The 26,465-nt window shown below is 39.5% G+C and overlaps 1 protein-coding gene across 6 annotated transcripts in view; it reads left to right on the top strand.

Annotated features, from left to right (window-relative positions):
• PPFIBP1 (PPFIB scaffold protein 1) overlaps window positions 1-26,465 on the top strand; it is a 172,501-nt gene that overhangs the window by 103,478 nt on the left and 42,558 nt on the right. For all 6 annotated transcript variants that reach the window (XM_088025987.1, XM_088025990.1, XM_028113296.2 and 3 more), the window contains 4 exons: window positions 11,813-11,911; window positions 15,165-15,370; window positions 24,569-24,655; window positions 25,971-26,084. In XM_088025987.1, the coding sequence (XP_087882113.1) occupies window positions 11,848-11,911; window positions 15,165-15,370; window positions 24,569-24,655; window positions 25,971-26,084 (471 nt within the window). In that variant the 5' untranslated portion in view covers window positions 11,813-11,847. The remainder of the gene's footprint in view (window positions 1-11,812; window positions 11,912-15,164; window positions 15,371-24,568; window positions 24,656-25,970; window positions 26,085-26,465) is intronic.

Raw genomic sequence — 26,465 nt, forward strand, 5'->3', positions numbered from 1 at the left:
GCTCTGGAGTCAGGCTGTCTGGCTCCAAATCCTTTTTCTAAGCTATATGACTTGGGTGACCTTTCTGTGGCTCAGTTTTATCACTTATAAAATGGGGATGAATATTGTGCCAATAGGGTTATGGAGAGGATTCGATGGATTAGTACATGAAGAGCACTTAAAACGGTACCTGGTACATAGTAAGTTAATGTTAACTTAATTCCCCTTCCTTGCTTTGTTTTTCCCATATGTCATCTATATATTTAAACCATTTGTGTATGGTTTCTTGCCATTGGAGGAACAACTTTTCTTCTACTCTTTTTTCTTTTTCTTCACTACTATATCCTCCTTACTTATAATTGTGCCTGATATATAATAGGTACTTAAATATTCAGTCAGTGGGTGAATGAGCAAATAGGAGAGGGTTCTGTGGACTTTCAGGAGGCTATGGGATGGGTTGGGGCAGGGGTTGGCGCACACTTTTTCTGCAAAGGGCCAGATAGGAAATACTTCAGGCTTTGTGAGTTACAACTACTCAGATCTGCCGCTGGACGATAAAGCAGCACAGATGATACATAAACGAACGACTTTATTGACAAAAACAGGCAGGGGGCCAGAGTTGGCTTACGGGCTGCCGTTTCCCAGCTCTTGGGTTGGGAAATAATTCTTGGTCTTGCTTTCCTCATTCCCTTTACCCCTCCCCTAAGCCATCTCCCACTGCAGCATTTAGTGCTGGTCATTCAGAACTGAAATAGAAGTAGTTTGCAAAGCATTGTATTACCCATTAGTACTTGGCTCAGTATTCGTTAACTGTACAAAATTTCTGTATGTCTTTTTAATATTTTAATAGTGAATAACACTGCTAAGAATATATTTTGTACTTTCAATGGTGTCATTTCAGGTTTCAGTTTTTGATTTTTTTTTCTCCAACAGCTGAGGACACATCTGTACTGCTGATAATGGCCAGACACATAAATGCTGTTAGTGAACAAGTGGACATTCCACTTACCGAACAGCCGACAGTGTAACTAACTCCTAATCGAAATAGAAGCCAACAGAAATTATCCGCTAGACAGTTTCGTTGTTAAAATTATTATAGAGTCTTATTTCTCCACAAAACTGTTCCCTAGCCCACAATTTCTACCACTCTTCCCAATCAATTTGGTATGCTGGCAGCATTCTTCCATTTTTAAATACAGTACATTTTCAGTCATGTTGTATGAGTGACAAACTATGACATGTTAGCATGAACTGCAAAGCCTTTATTGCTATAATGAAATCAAAGTGGATCAGAAATTATGTGTTTTACTGCTGTGATGCATTGTAATTAGGCATATAAGTTCAAGTATATGACTGCCATTGATATGAATTTTATATAACCAAAATGTTTCTTGTTTCACTTCTTCTGAATTTAACTGTATGTCCTCATCAGCGCTAATGGTTTTCCACTTGCTGTTTAATTATTTTCATCATGGGACGTGTGTGCAGAGAGAACCTGACCCGTACTCCCCGGGTGTTAGGGTTCTCTTGCTCCCTTGTGTTGTCTCCTCTCTGTCCATGACCCATGGCTGCAGTTTCCAATCAAAGTAATGTGTTCACACTCCCAAGACACCTGCTCCTTGTGACCTCCAGAGCAGTGCTTCTCCAGCCACCTCTGGGAAAGGACCAGGTTTTTCCCCCCTTGTTTCCAATTCTTCATGGATTGATTCTTTCTGTAAAATCCAATTTAAAAAAATTGAGCGGGCCAGCAAAATGATCACATAATTGGATATCATAACAAGGCCAAGTTGCTACAAAATTTTCTAAATAATTTCTCTACTTGACTTATAGTTGACCAGTAGTAGTGAACCAGTTCACAGACCACATTTTATTTTATTTTTTAAAAATTTTATTTTTAAAGATTTTGTTAATTTTTTTGAGAGACAGAGAGAAAGAGCGGTGGGAAGGGTCAGAGCGAGAGAGAGAGAGAGAGAGAGAGAGAGAGAGAGAGATGCAGACTCCCTGCTGAGCAGGAAGCATCAGCAGGAAGCCCCATGCGGGGCTGAATCCCCAGGACCCGGAGTCCACAACCCGAGCTGAAGGCAGACGCTTACCGACTGAGCCACCCAGGTGCCCCCACAGACCACATTTTAAATCACACTACTTTAGAGCAGTCTTTCTCAAATGGTTTTGACCCCGTGTAAGGAACACTTTCTTGGGGTGCCTGGGTGGCTCAGTCAAACATCTGCCTTTGGCTCAGATCATGATCCCAGGGTCCTGGGATCAAGCCCCAGGTCGGGCTCCTTGCTCAGTGGAGAGTCTGCTTCTCCCTCTCCCTCCATCCCTCCCCAGCTTGTGTGCTCTCTCTCTCTCAAATAAATAAAAATCTTAAAAAAAAAAAGATATTTTTTTTAACATCAATATGCAATGTATATGCATGCCTGCCTCCTCCCCACTACAGTGAAACCATGGGAATGTCAGCTACCTAAAGGCAGAGGTATTTTTCTTTTTTTTCCTTGTCGTTTTCACTGTTCTGTCTCCCGTACCTGGCACGTGGTAGGCCTTCAATCGGTATTTATTGCATGCAGATGTGTGTGTAAATAACTGAATGAAGTGTTTCACAAAACAGTACTTAACCTTCTCTTCTTGTGAGACTCTCTGATGTTTTCTGTTTTGTTCAAATAAACGTTGATTGCAATCTGCTAAATTCATTTCACTACCTTCTAATCATAGGGGCATGGCCCACAGTTGATCAAACATTCCTTTAGAGGATGTATATAGTAGACAACTTGTCCTTTCCCTCCCTCTTAGAGCTCTGAGTAGCTATGACCCACCCTGCCCTCTGTAGGCGACAATCTGGGTCTCACAGATCCCAGAACTGCGGACCTCTTACCAGCTCAGGCTAGGTTGGTAGACCTGCCAGGAGACTAGGAGACATAGGAGTCCTTTAAGAGCTAGAAAGAAGAGATGGGTGGAGGTTAGGTTAGAGTAGATGGAAAAATCAGAAGTTAAAACCTGCTCAGACCCCCTAATACTCCTCCGTTCTATTGGGAACTAAGTTTGCAAACTCTTATAAATAACATCATCACAATGGATTTAGTTTACCTGCATTTTGAAGAGTGTGAAAATTCATTTTGTTAGATTGTAGGTGATAGCAACAATCCATTTCATCCAAATTTATCTTAAGGTCAGGGTAAGGAGACAGGTTTTTGACATATGCACCTAAGAGGAAGGTCACACTATTCTCTGAAACATGTAGGAGACTATGTTTATATACTCTTCCTATATAAAGAGTATATATAGGAATCTGGGAGCTAGAATCATTCCGTGAGAGGTGTGCCTATTCGAGGAGCCATTGAAACACCGCGCCATGCTGCGAGCATGCTACCACATGAGCTACTGAGGTTGCGGACGTCAGACATAGTCTCCGTTTTCACGGAGCTCACAGCTTAGTCAAGGAGACGAATACTACAGAATCAGGGCTCTCATGGACTCATGCCCAGGGTGCTCTGAGAGGGGCAACAAGGCCTTGGCGGCAAGGATGCCTGAACTGAGTCTTGAAAGTAAGTGTCGCAGGTTGGGGTTGAGGTAACTGGATGATGGGCATTAAGGAGGGCACTTCATGGAATGAGCACTGGGTATTATATGCAACTGATGAATCACTAAGTTCTACCTCTGAGACTAAGAATATACTATATGTTAATTAATTGAATTTAAATAAAATTATTTAAAAAAAAAAACGCAAGTGTCCCAGGGCATCTGAGGGTGGTCCAAGCAGGGAAGGAGCAGCTCTCGTGACCACACAGAGGGAAGAGAACAGGTGCTGCATGCTCAGGGAAGGGTATGTTGTGCAGCATGACAGGCAGGGATGGGTGCCTTGGAGGCAGTAATTAATTTGGGTTAGAAGCTCATGAGAAGGGTCAAGGTTGGCGATCCTAATCAGGGCTGACTAGCTGTTTGATAAATACCTTTAGAGAACAACATGGGTTTGGGGCTTAAATCATACTTCTTGAGGACCTTGGACAAATTCATAACTTCTTCTTGCAGTCATAATAGCTAATAACAGTAGATAAGGAGAAAGGGACATTCTTTCACTTTCTCAGAAGATCTTCAGATTTGCCGATATTTAATACAATCCATTTTTCAAATAGCAGCAGTGTCCTTTTATTCAAGAAGTAAAGGATCTTGGCTTATTGTGTGCACAATTTTATCAATTCCCTTGAGGTTATCATTCCTAAATATTAATGGCTTTGAGCTGAGAAGCTCATTTCCTTTTATCTTGTCCTGTTTCCCTGGATGTTTCATTTATCTGAATACTTACCAACTGGGCCCCATCATCTTTTGTAGCTCTTCATTTTAGTGAGCAAGAGAAGTAACTTTCACTAAGGTGAAGTCATTAATACTTGCTCTTTATGCTGTGCTTTACAAATTCTCTGTGAGAGGCCGCTTCTGAGCATGTGTTTTTGTTTATGCAGGTGGTTAAAATAAGTATTTTCTTATTTGCTTTGTAAATATTTGGTGAGCCCTTGGTGTGCTTGAGGTCATGACAGAAAAAATATTTAAGACAACATACCATGTTCAAGAGTGTTTGAAAATCCTATTGTCTAAAGATACGGATGAAAAAATATAAATATTTGATTATGGAAATACATAATGATTATGGAAAATCTCAAATATATAAAGGTGTACAAAGAATGGTATAATGTTACCCCACATACTTATTACCCACCTTCAACAATCATGGCTAATCTTGTTTCATCTATATCTTTACCCTTATTCCCTTCCCCTTTATTATCTTAAAGCAAATTCCAGATGTATCATTTTATCAGGGAATATTCTGCTAATAATCTCTAAAAAAAAAAGTAAGAACTCTTAAAAAATAACTATTATAACTTAAAAATTAAAATAATTCCCTAATATTATCAGTGTTCAAACTTTCAGTTGTATCAATATTACACCTACTTTACAGTTCCACAGATTTTAAAATGTATGTTTTTAACATTAGCTATCACCCCTGCTACCAACAGCCCCAATCTCTTCTGTTTTCAACACTAACCGTGCACCTTGACCTCCACTTCTTACTTGCCTTTGCAAGTGATTCTGAATTAATTTTCTAGGTATGTTAGAGCGGATTGGAGGTGAAAAGGATTTGAACTAATACAGTAGAGAGGAGAAAGTATGTGATGACAGCTACATAGCAGAGAACCAGAAAGCAAGGAGGATTGTGTAAGAATCGTAAAATGTTGCAGACATAAGGACTTAGTAGTTGAAGTTTAAAGGGACAGAGTTTTCGGGTTGAAACCTGAATTGCTTATTCAGAGCTGGACTCTGAAAAACAAACTGAGGGTTCTAGAGGGGAGGGGAGTGGGGGATGGGTTAGCCTGGTGATGGGTATTAAGGAGGGCACGTTCTGCGTGGAGCACTGGGTGTTATGCACAAACAATGAATCATGGAACACTACATCAAAAACTAATGATGTAATGTATGGTGATTAACATAACAATAAAAAATTATTAAAAAAAAAAAGAAACAGTGAGTGGGGAGAGGAGTTCTATCCTTGTTTACCTTGGTAACCAGTTCCAACCTTGTCTTGGGTGGAGCTTGTTGTCCTAAAAGGAAAGATGGCCTCTCATGCTCTAGCACAGTGATTGAGTGGGCACCACGATCATCTGGACAGCTTGTAAAAAACCCAGATTGCTGGGCCCTGCCCCTAGAGTTTCTCATTCAGTAAGTTTTGGGTGGGGCCCAAGGATTTGCATGCTAACTAGCTTCCAGGTGATGTTGCTACTGGTCCAGGAACCATACCTTGAGAACCACTGATAGTCCTAACTTCTCTCTTTTGGTCTTTCCATTTTTTTGCTGCATACATTGGGAATCATTGTATAATTGATGAATGCCCCTAATGAGCATCTTGGGGGGAAAATTGATGAGAAGTCTGTAGCTAATTTATGTGAAAATACATTATTTTCATAATGGCCACATAATAATATGGCACTCTACCCAGTCTAGTGGAATGTTTGTAAACATTCTCTCAAATGGAGGGATTTCTTCTTTTAAGTGAGTTGTATTGGTCTCGGCACTAAATTAGAAGTTCTCTTTCAAACCTAAACATTTTAGCTAAGAAAAGCTGAGAAAGCTAGGACAGATGTCATTTTTGCCCAAGTTTAGAAGAAACTTACTAATTTCCTTATTTTTTTTTCTTTCTTCACAGAGAGACTAGGCAGCTAGCCTGCCCTAAAACATCAGTCAGTCAGCAACCCAGCAAAAAAATTGTGGTTTTTTGCCAACTCTTTAGCTACCACGCCCATTGTTGGAACTTTCCTTAATATTTTATCCCGTTCAAAGGGTCCTGACCAAGCTTGAAATATACCCAAAACATGCTTCTATTGGGTCTTTCTTTTTATCCTTTACTATAACATATAATATATGACTCTTTCCCCAGGAGATTGCTTTTCTAAGACTTCTCTAAACTTATTTTTATTGAGCCACTGGAATCGGAAACCACCAGACTGAGGACTCCTGCAAAAAGAGCTGATCTCTGTTTAAATTACCCAACAAATAGGGCTTTCTCAAATTTGAGCTATGACCTTAAACCCAAACCCCACTCCTTTGTTGTGGTAGTTGTATTTTCTGGTACTTTTTCCCTTCAGCAAGTCATTCAAAGAAGTATATTATTAGCTGTTTAGAATTCAGAAATGAATTTGCTATCATATGAGAATTACTGGATGTTGAAGGTTTAATTTTCTAAATGGTTTGTGCACCCGGAAGGCCAAATTATAATCAGCAGGTTTCTGGGTAAGCAAAGAATTAGAACAAAGGGACTTAGATATTCTGAGTCTTTTATTTTGGACCGCAAGTCTATAATTGGGTTATTCATTAGCCTTGATTTATGACATCATTATAAGTCCATGCATTTCATATTTATTACTAATCCATTTATTTAGTTCATTTTAAAATGACAATTTCATTTTTAATTAATAGCAGTCTTTATTCCTAATTTTTAAAATTTGAGATGAAATTTACATATAGTGAAATGCACACATCTTAAGTGTACAGTTTGATGAGTTTTGACAAATGTATAAATTTGTATAACCAACTACTCAATCAGCATATTGAAGAGGAGGTCCCCCGGGATCATTTGCCGCTTCCTGCAAGTAACTATTTTCCTACTTTCTATCACTATAGATTGCCTGTTCTTGATTCATATAGAAGGGATTTTATAGTACATCATTGTTTATGTCTGGCTTCTTTTGCTCAGCATAATGTTGCATGTGTCAGTAGTTCAGTCTTTTCTATTGTGGAGTAACATTCCTCTCACTGTATTTGGAGTAATATTGTATTAAGTATGTAGGGATGTCCAGGGGAATCTTCCTCTCAGAAATGTTTTTGGGGATATAGGAAAATCTTTTTAGAGCATAGGATTTTCTGAAGTTTTTCCATTTAGCCTTTCTATTTTTAAAAAATACTTTGACCCAGCCATGAAAGTTGACATAGTTTTATCAACACAGATGCTCATTAAATTAGGCTGCCTCTAAAATAACTCAGTGCATGGGCAAGTCAGAATTTTAATAAACAATAAATATGGAAATTCTGTTTTTAATATTAGTACTTTACCACTTCAGTTTGCTGTTCTTGTTCTTCTGTGTAGTCTTTTGAAGTCCATTTGGAATTTATTGAGACTTTGTTGCTTTGCATGTATGGACTATCCTGATGAATATAACATGTGGACTTAAGAAGAATGTATATTCTGCATTTGGGTGTTTTCTTATATAAATCAAATTAGGTCAGGATGGTTGAAGCTATTGTTCAAATCGTCTATGTTCTTGCTGGATTTTTTTCCTACCTTGTACCTACCTTTGCTATTCCGAAAGAGGTTTGAAAATGACAGGTGGGACAAAACAAAACAAAACAAAGACAGGACCATACACTTAAATCTAACCATATCAAAAATTACATCAAATATAAATGACTTAATTTATGTAATTCTCCTTTAATTATGTTGGGTTTTGCCTTATATATATGGAAACTCTGTTATTAGTTGCAAAAACATTTGCAGTTGTTATGACTCCCTGATGAACTGATCATTATAAAATATCTCTCTCTAGTAATACTTCTCAATTGAAAGCCGTTTTTCTTATATGAATATAGCCACTCCTTTCTTAGGCTTACTATGTATATGGTATTTCATTTTGCATCCTTTTATTTTTATATTTCTTTATATTTAAAGTATACCTCTATTAACAACATATACTTAGGTGGGTTTTTTTTGTTTTTGTTTTTGTTTTTGTTTTTGCCAGTCTGGCAATCTCTGGCTTTTAATAGTGTTCATTCTGTTTATATTTAATATAATTATTTATATGATTGAATTTAAATCTACCATCTTGCCATTTGATTTCTGTTTCTCCCATCTGTTCATTGTTCCATTATTGCCTCCTTTTGAATTGAGGATGTCATTAGTATTCCATTTCATTAACCTAATTGGCTTTTTACTAATACCTCTTTATTTTGTAATCTTAATGGATTACATTGTATATTCTTAACTTATCACAGTCTACCATGAGTTAGTATTAAACATCTTTGCTTATAATGTAAGAGGTTTACCCCTTTCTTCCTTTTGAGCCAATAAGATTTTGATATTCTTCATTATCCTAGCTACTGTCCATCCCATGGACTGGGGAGTGCCCACAGGTAAAAGATGTATAAACACGAATCTCACTCATTATGGTTCCCTTTACTCGAGAGCTGAATTCCCTCCCGTTTCTACCAGCTTTTGTTCACTCTCTAGTTTCTTCAAAACTGTTTTTATATTTTATCCAGTGTTTTGTATTGCTATTTGTGTGGTAGTTTGTCCTATAAAATCTACTCCACCGTTATCAGAAGTGGAGTTTTCATTTTGCCATTTTTTAATAATGTACTAAGCACTCTTCTGAATCCATTACCCAACTCAAAAACCTTACAGTAATCTTTATTTAACTATGTAACTCTTCCTCTCAGTCTCTCCCCCCATATCCCTGACTTGAGGTAGACATCATTCTGAATTTCATGTTACTATTTCCTCTTTTCTGTTTGTATAGTTATGTTGAATCTGTATGTATTTCTAAAATACATTTATATTTGTATTGTTTTACCTTTTAAAAAGTCTCACTGAATTTATTGGAGAGTTATTTTTCTTTGCTATTATACTGCATGGATTTATTCATAACACACATTGCTTTAGTTTATCTTGACGACTGTATGTAATTCCATTGTGTAAATACACCAGTTTATTAATCTTCTCTTGTGTTGGACATTTGGTTTGTGTCCACGTTTTTGGCCTTGCGGAGAGTCCTACTATGAACATTTGTGTGTGTCCATGATTATGTGCCTTGGTGTAAATATTGTTAGAGTGAAAATGAATATGTTTAATTTTAGATGACAATGCCAAACTTATTCCAACTGGTTAAGCCCATTTTACATTCCCACCGCCATTCTGTAAGAGATTCTGTGAATCGACATCCTCTGTAATGCTGGGTAATGTCGATTTTTTTTTTTTTTTTTTACCAGTTGACTAGGTATAAAATGGTATCGCATTGTTGTCTAAAATTCCTTGTATTAATGACATTAAGCCTCTATGTGTTTATCAGCCGAAGATATTTTCTATTATACTTCTGTTCATGTCCTCACCTCTCCCCTTTTTAAATCAATTTGTAGGAATTCTATCCTTTGAATACCACTGAACCAGACCACCTATACTGACTACTTTTTATTTGTTAAACAGATCTTAGGCCTTTGAATCCGTCATTCTCCCACACTACCCTATTTGATTTGCGAACCCTTCTAAACTCTTGACCCCCTTTTCCTACTCCATTTTTCCCCTTTAACACCTTCCACCTTTGCAATATTAAGTACATTTTTATTGACTGTTTTACTGTCTTCCCCTTTCTATTACATGCAGGCTGCTACATAAGTATAGGGATTGAGATAAGCATTTATAAACATTTATTGCAATTTAATATTGTTGTTTGTTAAAGGATTGGAAATTAAAAAACAGCTTTGAAAACCACAGTCTAAGTTCTCATACCTCCATGTCAGAACGTTTGAAAGCCTCACTGAACAGAATGAGAAGAAATCCATAACTACCTGTCATAGGTGAAAAAGTGTTCATGCTATACACAAATACAGTTGCTAACAAAGATGAATATTTGTTTTTCTAATTTAATGAGGTGGTGAGAGTTTTTCTAATATGAGCATTAGCCATTGTTATAGCTGAGCCTGGCTTGTATCTCTTTGTGTTATTTTTATATTTATCATAGTATCTAGAGCTCTTTGAAGAGCTTTTAAAATGAAAGGGAATGCAACAGCCACATCACTATATGAAACTCAGGGACTGCATGGTCTCTGCTTAAACCTTTATATTCTCAGTCATCACTGAGTTTTGAGTTTTCATCCTGAAGTGTGATTATTAAATTTGCTCCCTATGTCTCTGGACTGTTCAAGTAAATATCTGAGAACTACCTAAGTTCATAACATTGCTTTGTTAACTCCCTTACTTCTGCGTGGCTGTAAACATCTGCCTTGAGTACTTTTGTGCTGTAGTTTTCCACATAAAATGATGTGATATTTTACAACTTCTGAAGTTGAGTAAAGTTCTGGGAAATCTGAGACAAAATCTCTAAAAACTGTAAAATCAAAGTAATGTTTCACAATTTTAATATGGCATTTTATCAGAATGAATGCAGAGTAGAGAACTGATCCAAGAAGCTGTTTATCAGAGCTGTAAATATGTTTATAAAAGTAAAGTGGTGACATCTGGCCGCTTGGAAACAGTGGGCAAAGTTTTCTTTTAAACAGCATACCTTTTATTTCCCAGATATTTGCTACACCACAATATCTGCAAAGTAGCTAAGGTCTTATTTAGGCCTTTTGGGAGAATTTACGTAGGTGCTTAGTCTGCTACTTGAAGTGCATTAATTAATATTGGAAATCACATAGCCTTGAGTTTTTCCTGTTCATAATTAAATTTTTTGCAAGAATAATTCCAGTATATTTGTAACAGGTAAAAGAATGAGTAGATTGTGTCATAATTTCAGCATAAGCCTATTTTTCAGATAAGATGAGATAAACAGAAATTTAATATGTATTATAATGGAGGTCAGACAGACCTAGGTTAAAACCTGGTCTTTACTATATATTTATGTGCTGTGTTTCTATGCAAAAACCAACAAACATCTTTGATATCACCTATCTAATAGAGATAAGTGTATCCATTTTATTAGGCTGTTGTCATGATTAGGGATTATGAATAATTTATGTACCTGTAGAGGGACCACTGTAGACACTTGTACATGGTAGCTGTTGTTATATTACAAAATACCAGTGGTTGTGTGTGTGTGTTTAGTGTATATGCTAGTAAACCCTTTTCTTAACTAATTCCTATGGTAAATCCTTATACAAGGGGGGAAAAAAAGGCAAAATTGAAAGAGCAGAAATTGGGTGGGGCTGGTGCAGGAAGAAAAAAAAAATCTCACCTACTGAGCATTCCTAATGGCCCTCAGGAAGTTTCCACAGCCATCCCTGGTGCCCTTCACAGAGCCCTCGAGCTCTGTAGAGTGCATCATGGAAACTCTTCTACTGGACTTTAAACACCTTGCGTGCAATAACTGAAACTTACTTATTTTATTACCTGGTAGAGCGTGTGGTCTTGCAGTACGGTAGATGGCCGGCCACAGCGTGTTAAGTGACTCAGGTAATTCAGCTCTACTGCTGCAGAGTGGTAGATGTCTAGGTGGGGTTGTAATTTGACGTCGAGCTATCACACCTGCCAGGAAGCATGTGTCATTTAAAGGATATAATGGTAACATCATGGTTTTTTCAGATCTAGGTTGGAATTTGCCCTTGACGGATACCAAAATGATGAGTGACGCAAGTGACATGTTGGCAGCGGCGTTGGAGCAGATGGATGGGATTATAGCAGGTAATCTGTGTCCTCTGAAGGTTGGACTCAGGACATTTACTCGGCGCTCTTGGCTTTTCCATTCCAACTCTTTTATTACCTTTCCACTTTCTTATTTTCATTTATTGGCTGCCTTTAGATCCCGTGTGGTTTCACCTTGGTCCCTCTTCTCCATTTTATACCAGTATTATTCTCAAACTTTATTTTAAAATGTCAAATTCCATTTCCATCCTAGGGTTCTGACTCAAGGATAAACTGCATCTCATGTGATTTCAGTGCAGGTAGTCTGTGGGCCACACTTTGAGGGATACTGCTCTACCCAGTGTCCCATGGATATTCTTATCTGTTCCCTTGAATTTGACATTTACTTTTCCCAGCAATGACTCTCACTTCTATTTACTTACTCAATTCTCTGCTAAGCTTTGGGTCTCTAACTGCCAATCAGGTATCTCCTTTGAAATAGCCTATATGCACATCCGTGTCATCAGGTAAAGCTTTGAGCTCATTTTCTTTCCTCAGAAGCCTCTCTGGTAGTCTTTATCTCGTCTAATTTCATAACCTTCCATCCACGCAGTTTCCTAAATAGAAATTTAAGTCACTCTAGACCTTTGTCCCTCATAGTCCCTGCTTAGTCAAGTTTTATCACTTCTGTCTCCCTTTAAATTCAGCATTCTCTTTGATTCCCTCTAAAATCTGTCCTGTCTGTGCTTACCTCTGCCCTGCTTTGTCCTGGCAACCCTCTCCCTTGATGTTTTTGACACTCTTGCTTTCCCATCCTACTCCATCATTTTCTAGGCTACCAGAATTTCCTTTCTGAGACACAGATCTGGCCATATTCCTCACTTGTTAAGAATCTCGAGCGATTCTGTGTTGTGGAAGTGGAGCAAAAACAGTGTAGACCATGACCTCCTTGTTTTTCTCATCATGACCAAAGGGACTGACCAGTAGGTGAACCCTTTCAGGCCCTTGTGGTCTCCCAGGGGTAGTGGCTTCCTAAGGTCTCATGTCACATTTTGTGTTTTGTCACAGGAGGAGTACCTTTATGTATTTAGGGACCCATGGTAATGAAGAGAGGATTGCAGGAGCTAGTGGGTGGGGTTGTCATCCACCTGATGGTCAGGGTCAAGATGCTGTTGGCCTCTATTACTCCCCCATTCTAGCTATTCTGGCCCCTGTTGCTTATCTTTTCTGGTCATAAATTTGACCCTATTCTGTTTTAGTGGTTCGAAGAAACCACAGGGGTTTTCCTTGTCAGAGGTTCTTCCACTGAGGGACATGGCATGTCATAGTTTGGCCTCCTTTGTTATACTTGTATATCCCAAGACCAGATTTTAATTTGACCTCCTTTGTAGATTAGATCACATCTTGTGTACTGTATTCAGTTCTTGGAATATCAATTTCAAAGAGGTTATTGGTAAAACTTAAAAGGAGGTGAACATGAAGGTGAAGAATTTAAAACAACCTCATCTGGTAAGGAAGGAACTGGTTAAGTTTAACCTGGAAAAGTATATTCTTGCTCAGGGCATGATAGATACTTTCACACAGTTGAAGGACTGTTAGGTGGAAAAGAGATTGGACTTACTGTGTCATAGTTTCAGAAAATACAACCAGAGCCAGGTCTAAGCTATTATCAGAGGTTATAACCTCAAACTCTTAGTGAAACTCTAGTCAAGAGAAGTGGTATTTCTGGACAGTAGTTGAGGGTTGACATTTTATATACTCCACTAGATGAGTGTATTTGTCCCTTACCCCTGGTAGGGCTTCAGGACCAACATTAGAGTTATTCAGAAAATCAAGAATTCTCGGGTCCCACCTCACCCTGAGTCGGTCAGTAGGTTAATGGGTAGGCCCTGGGTTTATGTTCTCAAATTAGTATCAGTTGCTCTCCACCTAAGGTAGGAGGGAGATATGACTGCAAATATTTGAGGAGTTTTTCTAAATACACATCTCTCCCCTATACCCCACTTTGTTTTGTGATGGAGACTTAACAGAGTGGAAGGTTATTGTGGGCACATCTATTTTTAATAGGATTATCCGTTGATCCTAATGCTTAAAACTGCTGGAATAGGACATTATAGTCTGCTTTGTTTTTAGTGCTCTTCTGGTCTTCCCTTTCCCTAACATACTGTCCTCAATTTCTGTTTTTCGGGATTCTCCTCTCAGCCTTACATGGTTTCTGAGGGGATTGATGCAGAGGGTTATGTGAAGCATTTAGCATTGGGCCTAGCATATCAATGGTTACCATTATTATGGTCTGGCAGATTTTGGTCCAGATCATTTGGTCCAGTTTTAAGGAAGGTCAGTGGAATGGACTAACTGAAAGAAAATTCCTCTCCCCGTGGTTGGAATTGATCAAGCTGTATGGCCAACTGGTGAGAGAATTTACACATCGGTTTGCAGTTTTCTTCCAATTATAAGACCCTCAGATTAATGAGGTGGTAGTCTAAATATCATACATTATTGACACTTAAATATAAAGTTAGTACATATATTAATAGTATATATATTTGGCAGACCAGAAAATAAAAATCAAAGAGATGAAGAGGTATATATGAGTGCTTTCTGAACAGGCTCTGGGTGAGTTAGGTAGATTTAAGTCACAGAATGCTTTCCTTTATAAGTAATAGGAAAAAAATGACTGTAAAACTTTTTTTTAAAGCTGATATTAGCAAGAGCATTTGATGCTATGCTGCAAATAAAATCATGGGAGAAAATGTTAATACATACACACTCATTCGTATATACACAAATGTATACATGTAATTCATTGAACTTCTCCAGAGATTAAATTTTGGTAAATTAACTGGGAGCTGGTCCTGTTACCCTTGACATTATGTTATGCAATTTCCACCTCAGTGTGCAAACTTCTTTTAAAGGAATTTCTCAAAACTTTATGGTACCTAAGTTTATATTTTGGGAGTACTTGGCTCTATCCAAACTGATCTGCTACCTTCTTAGCCCTTATTTCCGTGAGGTCAGCGTATCTTTCACCAAAGCCCATTCATTATATTCTTACTGTACTACACAGTTGTAGTAGTTGGCCTCCCAATTAGGTATTTGGCGATTGATATTTACCATCAATTATGTGGGTTTTATTTTTTGCACCAAATCACTATGACTTGGAAATGATTGAATTATTTTCTTTTCCTTTTTGCTTGTTTTGATAATTCCTCACTGTGACTGGACTTGCTTGCCACCCTCAGCTTTAGTATATTATCTAATATAAATCCTATTGCTCTCTCTGTGATTTTGTTTTTGTTTTTTTTAAACCCAGGTTCTAAGGCCCTGGAATATTCCAATGGGATTTTTGACTGCCAGTCTCCCACCTCCCCATTCATGGGAAGCCTTCGAGCTCTGCACCTTGTGGAAGACCTGCGTGGCTTGTTGGAGATGATGGACACAGATGAAAAGGAAGGTTTGAGATGCCAGATCCCAGATTCAACAGCAGAAACGCTTGTTGAATGGCTTCAGAGTCAAATGGTAGGTATCGGCACGTTACAGATCCCATGCTGTGAATCTTTTGTTGCTTATTCCAGAATTTAGAACATAGAGTAGCTGATTAGAACAAGAAAAAAAAAAAAAGTACAGGGCAACAGGTTTGCTGTGATTTTTATCCCTTCATGCATCCCAGTTTCCTTTAAGGACGATGTTAATGTACATTTCATGGGTTCCAGCACATCACCTCGTTTTGCCTGTAAAGGTGGACTGACTAGCTTTCAAATTTTGCTTGGATGACCTGCTGTGGCCTAAAACAAATTGTCCTGTAAGGGAAAGAACCTTGCACGTAATAAATGCTTTCTGAGTACTATTGGGAGGTTTAGTATAAAAGGACCCAATAGCAATTCAAATATGAGGTACAGTGAATATAGACGCTTCCAAAAGCTGCGACGCGGAGGTCTGCAGCAGTATTTGATATAAGGTGCCATCTAGCGGTTTCTGGGGGCCATGCCAGTTGCAGTGCGCGAGGGAAGCTGTAGAATTGGGCTTTAAATGGCGTTCTTCTTCATTGAACAATGAGGCCCCTTTCTAGGCATCCGTCTCAAAGATGGATGGTGTGGCAGATCTGCCCTTTCCCCGAACACAGTGGTAAATACCATGGTTTTCATACGTGTAGAACAAATAAAATCTAAAGAATGGCATGAAAAATATTCAAAGAAGATAGCAAAAGTGTTCATTCTGTAATACAAGTAATGCCACTGAACAATACACTTAAGAATGGTAAAAATGATAAATTTTCTGTGTGTATATTACCACCACCAAAAATGAGAACATTAATAGTGTGATAAAATTGATGGTTGGATTGTATCTTGGCATTTACCAATGCAGGTGCTGGAGACAGTAGGCCTGAATTTTGATTTTGGCGCTGACTCTTAGAAGCTTGTATGGCTTGGGGGAAATGTTTTAAGCTGTTTGTCTCAAGTTTCCTCATTTGTGAAGTGGGGACGGTAGCTTCTGCCACGTGGGATTGTGAGTGCCGTGAGCTAATTTGTGAGTGCTTGTCGGTGAGCCTGGTGGGTGAGTCAAAACCTTAATGCACTGAAGAGTAGATTGTAGAGAGTGGAGGGAAAGCCATGGGATTCCTTTGCAAAGAGGGAGAGAGAGTGTTGGCTCCAATTACACGTTACTCATACGTAATTCACTTTTTTGACAAGAGTACAGACGTTTTTCAGACTATGGAGAAGCTTTCACAATATTTTGGAAAGACTTATTGCTAGTGGCATAATTAAGATTTCATTTATGTTTAATGATAGCCAATTTGGGAGTCCACGTACTTAAGACTGATACTGGTCTTCTCATTAGTGCAACTGGGCATTTGCCGTTCTAATTACTTCGCCTGGGCCAGGGAGATCCCCTGGTTTCCTGCCGGATGTCGCGTCTTCCTTCCCTACTGATTTCTGCTGCCTGTGTTGTTGTTTCACATGATCAGAAGCTGGGTGAGAAGAAGGAAAATAGTCACACTAGTAGTTTGTTACTGGAGAAGGGATATTAGATCCTATAAGAATGAATTTGTTTTAATAAAGTAGTTATAGCTGTAGCCTTCTAAACACCGACAAGTTTAAGACTCAGAAGTTCCTCTCCTGTGGTTAAAAAAAAAAAAAAAATCTATTGACTATGCCGTATTTGGTCAAGTACTGAGGTAGAATTCTTTGTTTTGATTGTGAAATGTTATCCTGTTAATACAAATACTAATGATGGAGAATTACATGCTTTATCAAGCTCTAAGTGTAAGAGGGCAAATAGAAAAATATGTCGAATTGTTTGAGCCAAGCAAGCAGTTTCCGTTTGCTTTAGGTCGAGCTCCGTGAGTTGCCTAGAACCTTCATACAGCGCTCTTCCCAGTAGATGAAGTTGAGGATCATGACCTTGAGCAGGACGTGAAATATCCCACAAGTGTCCTGTTATTTGGTGGTTTTAATATGAGGCATTCTTAAAATCAGCAGAAATGACAAAAGTACAGTTTTCAACAAAGTGAGTGGAAATGCAATGACCGAAGTCCAAGCCAGGCATCGTGGCCGATGAGATAAAGTGAAGTGTGCCTCCCTGGCTTCTGACCGGATAAGTCTCAATACCTTTCTGTCTTATTCCTTCATTTAAAAAATTAGTGATACCAGTTGCAAGTGTATCTTTTTCAAAAATTTTCTTAAGAGAAGTTTCAAAAAAATAAATACCCATAATTTAAAGAGTTCAGAAGTGAGGAACCTTTTCTCCAGGCCCCTGACTCTCCTCCACATGACCCATTCCAGGCCCGCCGTCCTCAGATCCCCCACTGCTCTCTGCCCAGCCTCTCTTTTCATGTGTGCCTCCAGGGAGTGTTTGTTCAAGCCTTGGCAAACAAGGCACATCTTAAGATTGTATTCTCTACGGGGTCACAAATTATCTGAGTTATGCAGTGTCTCACTGAGACATCCTCGCTAACATGAAGGCTGCTTCCCCCCTTCTGGTACCAGGCTTCTGGTAAACTCCCATGAAAAGCATCCACAGATACAAGGCAACGAATGGAGCGAGTCAGCGGAATTCTTGGGAGAAACCAGCACAGTGTGATAAGTGAGAGATGCACTTTTAATGAAATCCCTGGTGACCGGTGTTGGTGAGGACTGAATGGAGAGAGATGTGTCTGTTCTTTCATGAAAGTGAGTCAAGAAAGGCTAAGTGGCAAGAAAAACAGGGACAGCCTTTTTTCTTGATCTCGTGTTACCCTTCTCAAAGTAGAAGATTCTCTTGCTATATCTGCATCCTGTCACATCGCTGGCTTTCGGGAAATATTGCAGAAACGAAGGAATAATGGGTGAGCGTATGAATATTGTAAGCTACTCGAATAGAGCTGGGCCTTAGCTTCTAGGGCTCTTCTAGTCTTCATCCTTCTGTAGCTCAGAGGGCTTGGGAGTATCCCTGCGACCAGGATAGCGTAGTCTCAACTTGTACCTTCTCCGCCCTGCAGAAGCTTCAGGGAACATGGTGGTGTGCGTGAAAATGAGGTGAGGAAGGGCCAGAACGCGTCTCCCCTACTCAAGTAAGGTGTGTGCGTGCATCTGCTGGATCATGGGCTAGCCACTGGAGCTTGCCAACAGATAACCAAATACTACCAGGGACACTCCCTCAAGATATTCCTAATGAGACTGGCAGATGAAAGCACTTGGCATCTGCGGCTCTTACAGGCCTTTGGGATGTAGTTCCATTTGTGGAATGGTGCATCCTAGAAGTTGGCCTGCTGCTGGGATCCTTCTCACCCCAGAGCACGTGTTTTTGCTCCTGTTGGCTATTGATTGAAGAAGGTGCTTTCTGTTTCTGGAAAACAAGCACTGAGAATATTAAAACCCAGAAATAAGAGCCATAGTCTGATTTTGACCACGTCTGCAATCTCGACTTGGAAAGTACAGAAGATATTCAGGCTTCTCCCGAGCTTTGGGCTTTGATGCACTTTCTGGTGACGCTGAATAAATGGGCATTTTTTTCTAGGAGAGCGTCACGCTTGGGCTTTTTGGGTGTGTTGAAGTGTATATGAACTTGATTTCTCCCTTTGGTTTTCTTTTTGAGCGGAGATGTTGAGATTTTGGAATAAATAGAGGACTTCCTGAAAAGGTTGTCCCCGTTGCCCTAGTCTCGTATTTATTTTTTAGAGCCGTAACAGAAATTTCAGAGGGAAAAATAAATGGGGTGTTTCAAGATTGACGGAAGCAGAGGTGTGATAGTACATAGGGGCACCAGCCAACCAGAAGGGATGCTCCAGGGGCTCCCAGTGGTAGTGGTGTTGCCCCGAGATAGTTATATACAGCACCAGGAGAGAGCCTCACCACCCTGATTCCATCACACTTGGTGAGAGGACAGGGGAGCCGAGTCTGCAGCCTGGTGGCTTGATTTCCGGCACTGTTGAGAATCACGTTCGTTGATTCTTTGGACAGTAGCGTATGAGATTCCTTCTTGTGCTGTTAGACCCCGGTGAAATGTGACTGTGATGTTCATGGCTTTCCAGTTTTTCTCCATCTCTCCTCCTACTGCAGTGTCTAGTAGAGAGCAGGCAACAAATTTCTGCACCCAGTGGTGGAGATGTAATGCTGATTAGGATGCATGAGGCCCTTGTAGGAGAGAGTTCTTCAGGTAGCTGGAGAGAACATTTAATTAAAAGAGCTTTAGCAGGCTTCGCCTTCCTTTTTCTTTCTTGATATGGAATTTTGAAAAATGTAATCATGAAATCAAAAACTGGACGGCAGCTTTTAAAACTAACTTTAAAAATAAGCATATTGACTTCGGTGGAGAGTGTGTGTGTTGGGGGGGGCGGTGCGTGTGTATATGTTACAGCACCAGTCCGACTATTTCTTAACATTTGTTGTCCTTATAAAATTGAACCAATTTTCTTTTCCCCGTTTTAATTTAGCTACTCACCACTCTGATTTGGGAATGTTATATTCAAACTGAGTTCTGTCTTACAACAGAAGTAAGTGTAATTGTGGCAAATCACTGCTTGTTGGTTGATTTGGGATTTAGACAGGACAACAGAGCTCACGAAAGAAGGATAAAGCAAAACGAAGGTTGGGGAGAGAGGGGAGACTGCTGGAGACCAATGCAAACCAACAGAACTAAGAAAATTAAAGGAAAACATAGCATGATGCTTTAAGTAAAAATAACAGGCAAAATGTTCCTGCCTGGCTTGAAGTAATAACTGTTGATACCGTGTGATGGGTATCTAAGGTCTCTACTTGTATATATAAAATGAAATTTTGTATAATAAATTGTTTTTTGAAAAGGAGGCACAGAAGGTAAGATGCTAACATTTATTACATCTTTATACTTGGTAATTAAAAGGAAATTAATATAAATAGAAGAGCTTCTATTTAGGTGGTAATGGGTGAGGTATAGTGTGCCTTTAACATTGTATGGAGCATCTGCTGTGTGAATTCAGGCAATTCATATTCCCAGGTGTGGTTGCTGGCTAACTTTAGGATTCTATAATTCTGTAAGGAATAGAGCTTTTTAGACATTTTCCCCTCTCATGCCAGGAAAATCTGGCAAACACGATGAGTTCCTTAATTAAAGTATCACTGTTACCATCGAGCTGGATCCCTTGCCCTTCCTTTCCCTCCCTAGTGTCCCATACCCCCGTCCACACACACACTGTTAGTTGGATGCTATATACTATTAAAATCCCGAAGTTGATGCCAGTTTTGACTTAAACTTCCAGTTGGATCAAATGTGGTCAATAAGGGGTTGCATCATGAGTTAAAGTAGGAGGAGTTATTTTGAAGGCATCTCTGGGATTTTGAGTAATTTGGGCTGGTGTTCAGTGCTTTGGATGTCACATCGACTCAAGAGTTGATACTCAATGTGTTTTTAATTCTATGCCCACGATGTTATAAGAATCTTGGGAGAATCAAAAGAAATGTAAGATAGTTTTGCCCTGAGGGACCATTAAGAAGAATAAGTGACCAGCTCTCATAAGATCAGTAGTAAGCCATCCATGGCAGAATATGATGAAAAGCTAAATGGTGAGGGACAAGACAAGACACAGAAGGGAAGCCAGTGTAGGGGGAGAAGGGAATATGGCACAAGTAACGAGAAGGTGGGAACTGGCTGTGAAAAATGGATTTGTAGAGGCAGGGAGGAATGGGGGGGGGTGAGTATAGTGGTGGACACAGAGCCTTGGAGTAGATTTTGGAGAGGGGAATGGAAGAAAGTTCATTAGGAGGAAGAAATTGAGAATGGTAAGGGTAGAGGTGATAATTTATAAGGGAAGCAGGAAACCAAGGTTCCAAAGGTTATATGGAATAATGAGCTTTTAGAAGGAGTTAAGACTCAATTTCCCCAAGATTGGCAGGAGGAAAGAAAAGGAAGATGTCGGAGGCGATATATACTATGCTTTGGAGAAGATGGTACATAAGGGAGTTCATGCAAGATAGTCTCAAGTATAGTCCATTAAAAAGGCTCTGAGAACACCTCCTGAACATGGTAGGAAGAGGAGACTACAGGCTTGAGGCTGACCACAGAGTACATGTCAGGTTGCAGGGAAAACATGAATAAAAAAAGGCTCGCTGAGAAGCAAGAGGGCCAAGTTACAACCAAGCATTCATCTTGTGTTCATCCAACGTTTATTGAACACTTATCATTCATTGTTCATTCTGCAGTCCTTTGGTTCGAACTCACTGTGTGTCAGATGCAAAGGCAAACCTACTCACCAAGAAGACAGTTTGTTGGATGGGAGGAATATATATGTAGCCAAGTCTAACCTAATTCGTTCAGTGTGATGCCTGCCGTGATGAGCGTTCATCCGGAATCTCTAGCTGGCATATGAGTGATGAACGGGTAATTCAAGGAAGACTTCACAGACCAAGCCCGGATTGAGCTGGACTTCAAGGAATGAGGAAAGATGAAGAAAGGGCGGGAAATACTGTCCATGCAGAAGGAATAGAATTCCAGAGAGCATGCCATGTCGGGGGAGGTTTTGAGTGGTCTGGTAGGTAAAGCATGGGAGTTGGAGGAAAAATAGACATGGTAGGGTATTTGCCTAATGTCATTTACCTCTTGCTAACATTTTTAAGGCAAAGGTAACAGAATTGGCAGAAATATAAATAAATGTGTGAGGAGACTAGACCTTTACCTGCTTGAATAAGTCAACACACTACTTTAAAAGTACGTAACTACTCCGTTGGTGGCTCTTAACTTTTGCTTTATTTTGCTATGGTGACCTGTGGTGTTTAAAAAAAAAAAATTTACTCAAGCATTATGAGCTCTCATAAATATCACTAGTCTTGAGAAGTGTGAGTATGCTCATTGTGAGTCAATTTTTAGTATTTTGATTTTAAGATCATTTTGTGATACTGATTTTGGAACATCTGATTTCCAAATCATATGCAGTAGCTTCGTGAAACCCTTCTAGAACTTGCTATAGCAACACTTCTAATCTTTCTATAATTTCCTTCAGTCAGAAGAAATAACAACTTTTGCTTTTTATCCTCAGTGAACAGAAACCTTTTTTTTTTTTCTACCTAATGAAATATATCTGTTTATAAAACTTCCCTTATGTGGGGCTTTAAAAGCAGATGCCTGCTAAGCTTCATAATCAGAATGAGGAATTTAAAGCTGTATAGGGCCAGTCTGAGCACTTCCTTAGATTGAGAACATGTACATCCTGGCTCTGTTCCAAAAAACTGTCCTCAAGAGGTTACATAAATTTCATTTTCATGGTAGTCCCCGGGGTTGGAAGTCTTTCAGGCCACTCTATCCAACTCCTCCTAGTACTTGTAATTTAATTCTGGGTACTTCAGTTTACAATATGAACAGAATTATGCTGTGGTAAATGCGCAGGTATGTGGTCAAGCAGCTGATGTTAAAAACTTTATCCACTCTAAATACACGTTGCAGGCTTCCTTCCTCAATTAGCTTCTGATTCTTTTGTGGCTTCATGGGGAATATATCCAGTGCATCTGAATTTTTAGAAGCAACATCCTGAAATTTCCTTTTGCGTTAAAGCTCACGTGAGTGTGTGTGTGTGTGTGTGTGTGTGTGTGTGTGTGTGTGTGTGTGTGTGTTTTCTTCTCAACACAGGCCTTTTGTTATTCCCAGAATTTATATGGGAAACTGCATTATTTGGAAAGGTAGAATAATACCAGTTAATTCTGGAATAATAGATGTCACGTCTGCTGTGTCCTGGGCGGTAAGGATGAGTGTGTTTCTCTGGCTTTAAAACCTGAAGTTATTTGCTTTTTTTTTTTTTTTTTAAGATTTTATTTATTTGAGAGAGAGAGACAGATAGCAAGAGAGAGCATGAGCAGGGAGGAGAGGGAGAAGCAGGCTCACCGCTGAGCAGGGAGCCCAACATGTGGCTCAACCCCAGGACCCTGGGATCATGACCTGAGCCAAAGGCAGACACTTAACCAACTGAGCCACCCAGGCACCCCTGAAGTTATTTGCTTTTTTGATTGAACTCTGGATGGCCCCATCTAACCAATTTGAGCTCCACTGGCTTTTATTTCTGTTGTATTTGAAGGAGGAATCAGGAAATTCTATTGGGATTACCCGTTATATGATTATGAACTATTCAAGTGAGATAACAAGGAATATATCACATATACTGCTATATTTCAAAATGACGTTTTTATGCTGTCTGCTCTCTGTGAGCCTTTTCGTGTGTCTCCTTAATGACTTTTATATATGAGACAGCTGAGGAAAAAAAGAGTGACTTGCTTTCCCAATCTGTGCTTCCTCCGGTATTTTACCGTGCATAAACATGTCCGAATCTGGTTAAAAGGTGCGGGGCCAGAGGAAGGGGAAGAAAGCAAGCGCAAGTCTAAGCAGAGCACCGGGGCAGTGCTGTGGTTGCAGGACAACACCTGTTTCCAGGCTCTGTGCAGGAGCTTGGCATAACATTATAGAATCGAGCAAACTCACAAGAAGTTAGTCAAGTCAGGATGGGAACTGATAAAGTGCCCATGACGAGGGCTAGTCAGTGCTGCGGGGGGGCGGGGGGGGATGTCATTGTGGACTGATTCCTAAGCTTCCAGGGGAAGAAAGAAAGGCTTCAAAGACAAAGGGAAGACTTGCCCTGTGATTTGGTCCAGGGAAGAAGCTGGTGTGAGCTGCCCCACATCTCCGACGCAGGCATTTACAGTCCTGGATTTGAAACTTGGGAGGAGAGGGGAGGGACGGAAGGGCACCCCAGGACATTCCTACTGTCCCCACTCAGAATTAGTAGCACTGAGCATTCAGGGGGTAATTAGGGATTTTGTGCCTGAGCACACACTCGCAAAACTTGGCATGACCCGGCTATGTGTCCACGGCCAATTAATGTTAGTAACCACTGTTCCTTTTAGGTCATGATTTTCTGCTTGATGAGAAGTTGTCTGGCTTGGTGATAACATGCCTAAATGCCTAGCATGCCTCTTTTACCTATTTTGAGGTAAATGAACCAAGTTGCAGGCTCATATTTTCGATTAGTGGCAGCAAGAGCTGTGCTGAATTCCATTCAGGTTCCTTGGATTAAAAACGTATGCCATCATACAATACATCACCAGTTTTTGATGCAGTGATGTATTGTATGGTGACTAACATAACATAATAAAATTAAAAAAAAAAAAGAAAATCCATTGCAAGATTCTGGGGGGGGAAAAAGTATGCCATTTTATTTGCCCACAGTAGTTTCAGTTTTAAAGAGAGTCAGGCCTTACACATACTACTTCATCTTTTCAGACAAACGGACACCTGCCCGGGAATGGAGAGGTGTATCAAGAAAGGCTGGCACGTTTAGAAAATGATAAAGAATCTCTCGTTCTTCAGGCAAGTGATTTTAAAATGCTGCTCTTTCTTCATGACATATTCACAAAGACCATTTTAAATTGGGATGGCATATTCAGATGCTTCTAGGAGCCGTACTGCTAATAGAAATAAGTGCATAGGCCATCTGTACACAATAGGGAGTGGTGGCGACTGTGGCAGCACAAGGGTGTGCTTACCCTGTCTAGAGGGAGCATCCCGGACTCTCTGATGACAGACACAGTGTCATCTAAGCTGATTTTCTGATCTGATCTGTCATCTTATTTGATCTGATTTTTTTAATATACAGCACAAATTACAATTTTATACTATAGATATTCATAAATCTTCGTATTTCTGAATCTGAATATATTTAATTTTTCAACTTTAAAAACGATACCATGAGCCAAGCAGAACCTAAGTGAGTAATGGAGTCTGGTTTAGTGGCTAAATTTGAGTTTTCTTCTTTGTAATCTTTTAAATGCATGACAAATATTTTTATTTTGGTATTTTGAGCTAAATAAATTGTAGTAGATTTACTAGACTGGTGATCATTGGGGAAAGACTCACATTTTCTTTTTTTTTTTTTTTTAAGACTTTATTTATTTATTTGACACAGAGAGACAGCGAGAGAGGGAACACAAGCAGGGGGAGAGGGAGGGAGAACCAGGCTCTCTGCGGAGCGGGGAGCCCGATGCGGGGCTCGATCCCAGGACCTTGGGATCACGACCTGAGCCAAAGGCAGATGCTTAACGACTGAGCCACCCAGGCACCCCGACTCACATTTTCAATAAGCACCAAGGATAAAAGACTAATCCAGTGTCTCCTTGTGGATCTTTGAGTTACATCTTGGATTTGAACACACTTGTGGACAATGTAATCAGGAAAGATCTCATGGAATTTGAATTCCCTGGGTCCTTTTCTTTATTCTTCGTGAAGTATCAGAGTTGAATAGTCCTTGACAGCTTCTCTTTCAAACAGAACTCCATTTCCTCTCTTAATCTCTAATACTACCTCCCACTCCCATCCCATTCTCCCCAAAAAGAATGATCTGTTCACATGCTCTCTTGCATATAATGGTTGAAATGATGTTAACCTATAAATACAAGGTATTGCATATCCCCAATCAGCCCTAATCACCTTAAAAATTGGAGTCCTCAGATCCATAAGTGTCACTTAAATAGGATTGTGAAGGACTGCTGTCTTACCCACAGCATTTCTTTTCTTTACAACCAAATGGGGAGTGACATTCCAGTTTTTGTTCTATTTAGAGAACTAAAAGTTTGTAGTGGGACCCAAATTCTTCCTACTCTATTGCAGTATTTTGCTCTTAATACAGGTAAGTGTGTTAACAGACCAGGTAGAGGCTCAAGGAGAGAAGATTCGAGATTTGGAGTTTTGTCTTGAAGAGCACAGGGAAAAGCTGAATGCTACAGAAGAAATGCTGCAGCAGGTATGTTCAGAAGCCCGCACTGAGGTGGGATTTTCTTGCTGACCTGTTTGAAGTGCTGCATTTGTATGTCATGTTCACTCTGATGCAGGAATAAAGTTCATGATTCACCTAGACTGGCATATTTTAAGCAAAAACCTAGAGTAGCAGGGTCTCAAAACACATGCACACTATAGAAAGTTATTAGAATCTGGAATAAAATATTGATAGGACTGTAGGTAATTTTAATGTTCTTCTTTAAACTTTCATATGGTTTCCTAACCCCCAAACACGAGCATATATTTTATGATTAAGAAAAAAGATAAGTACCATATATGACTTCTGGGAAGAAAAAAAAACCCAAACTTGTAATGTAATGTACACACACACACACACACACACACA

The sequence above is a fragment of the Eumetopias jubatus genome, unplaced genomic scaffold (genome assembly GCF_037043125.1).
Source record: "Eumetopias jubatus isolate StellerSeaLion01/CBP00866 unplaced genomic scaffold, mEumJub1_p1.0 scaffold_8, whole genome shotgun sequence".
Classification (NCBI taxonomy): Eukaryota; Metazoa; Chordata; class Mammalia; order Carnivora; family Otariidae; genus Eumetopias; species Eumetopias jubatus.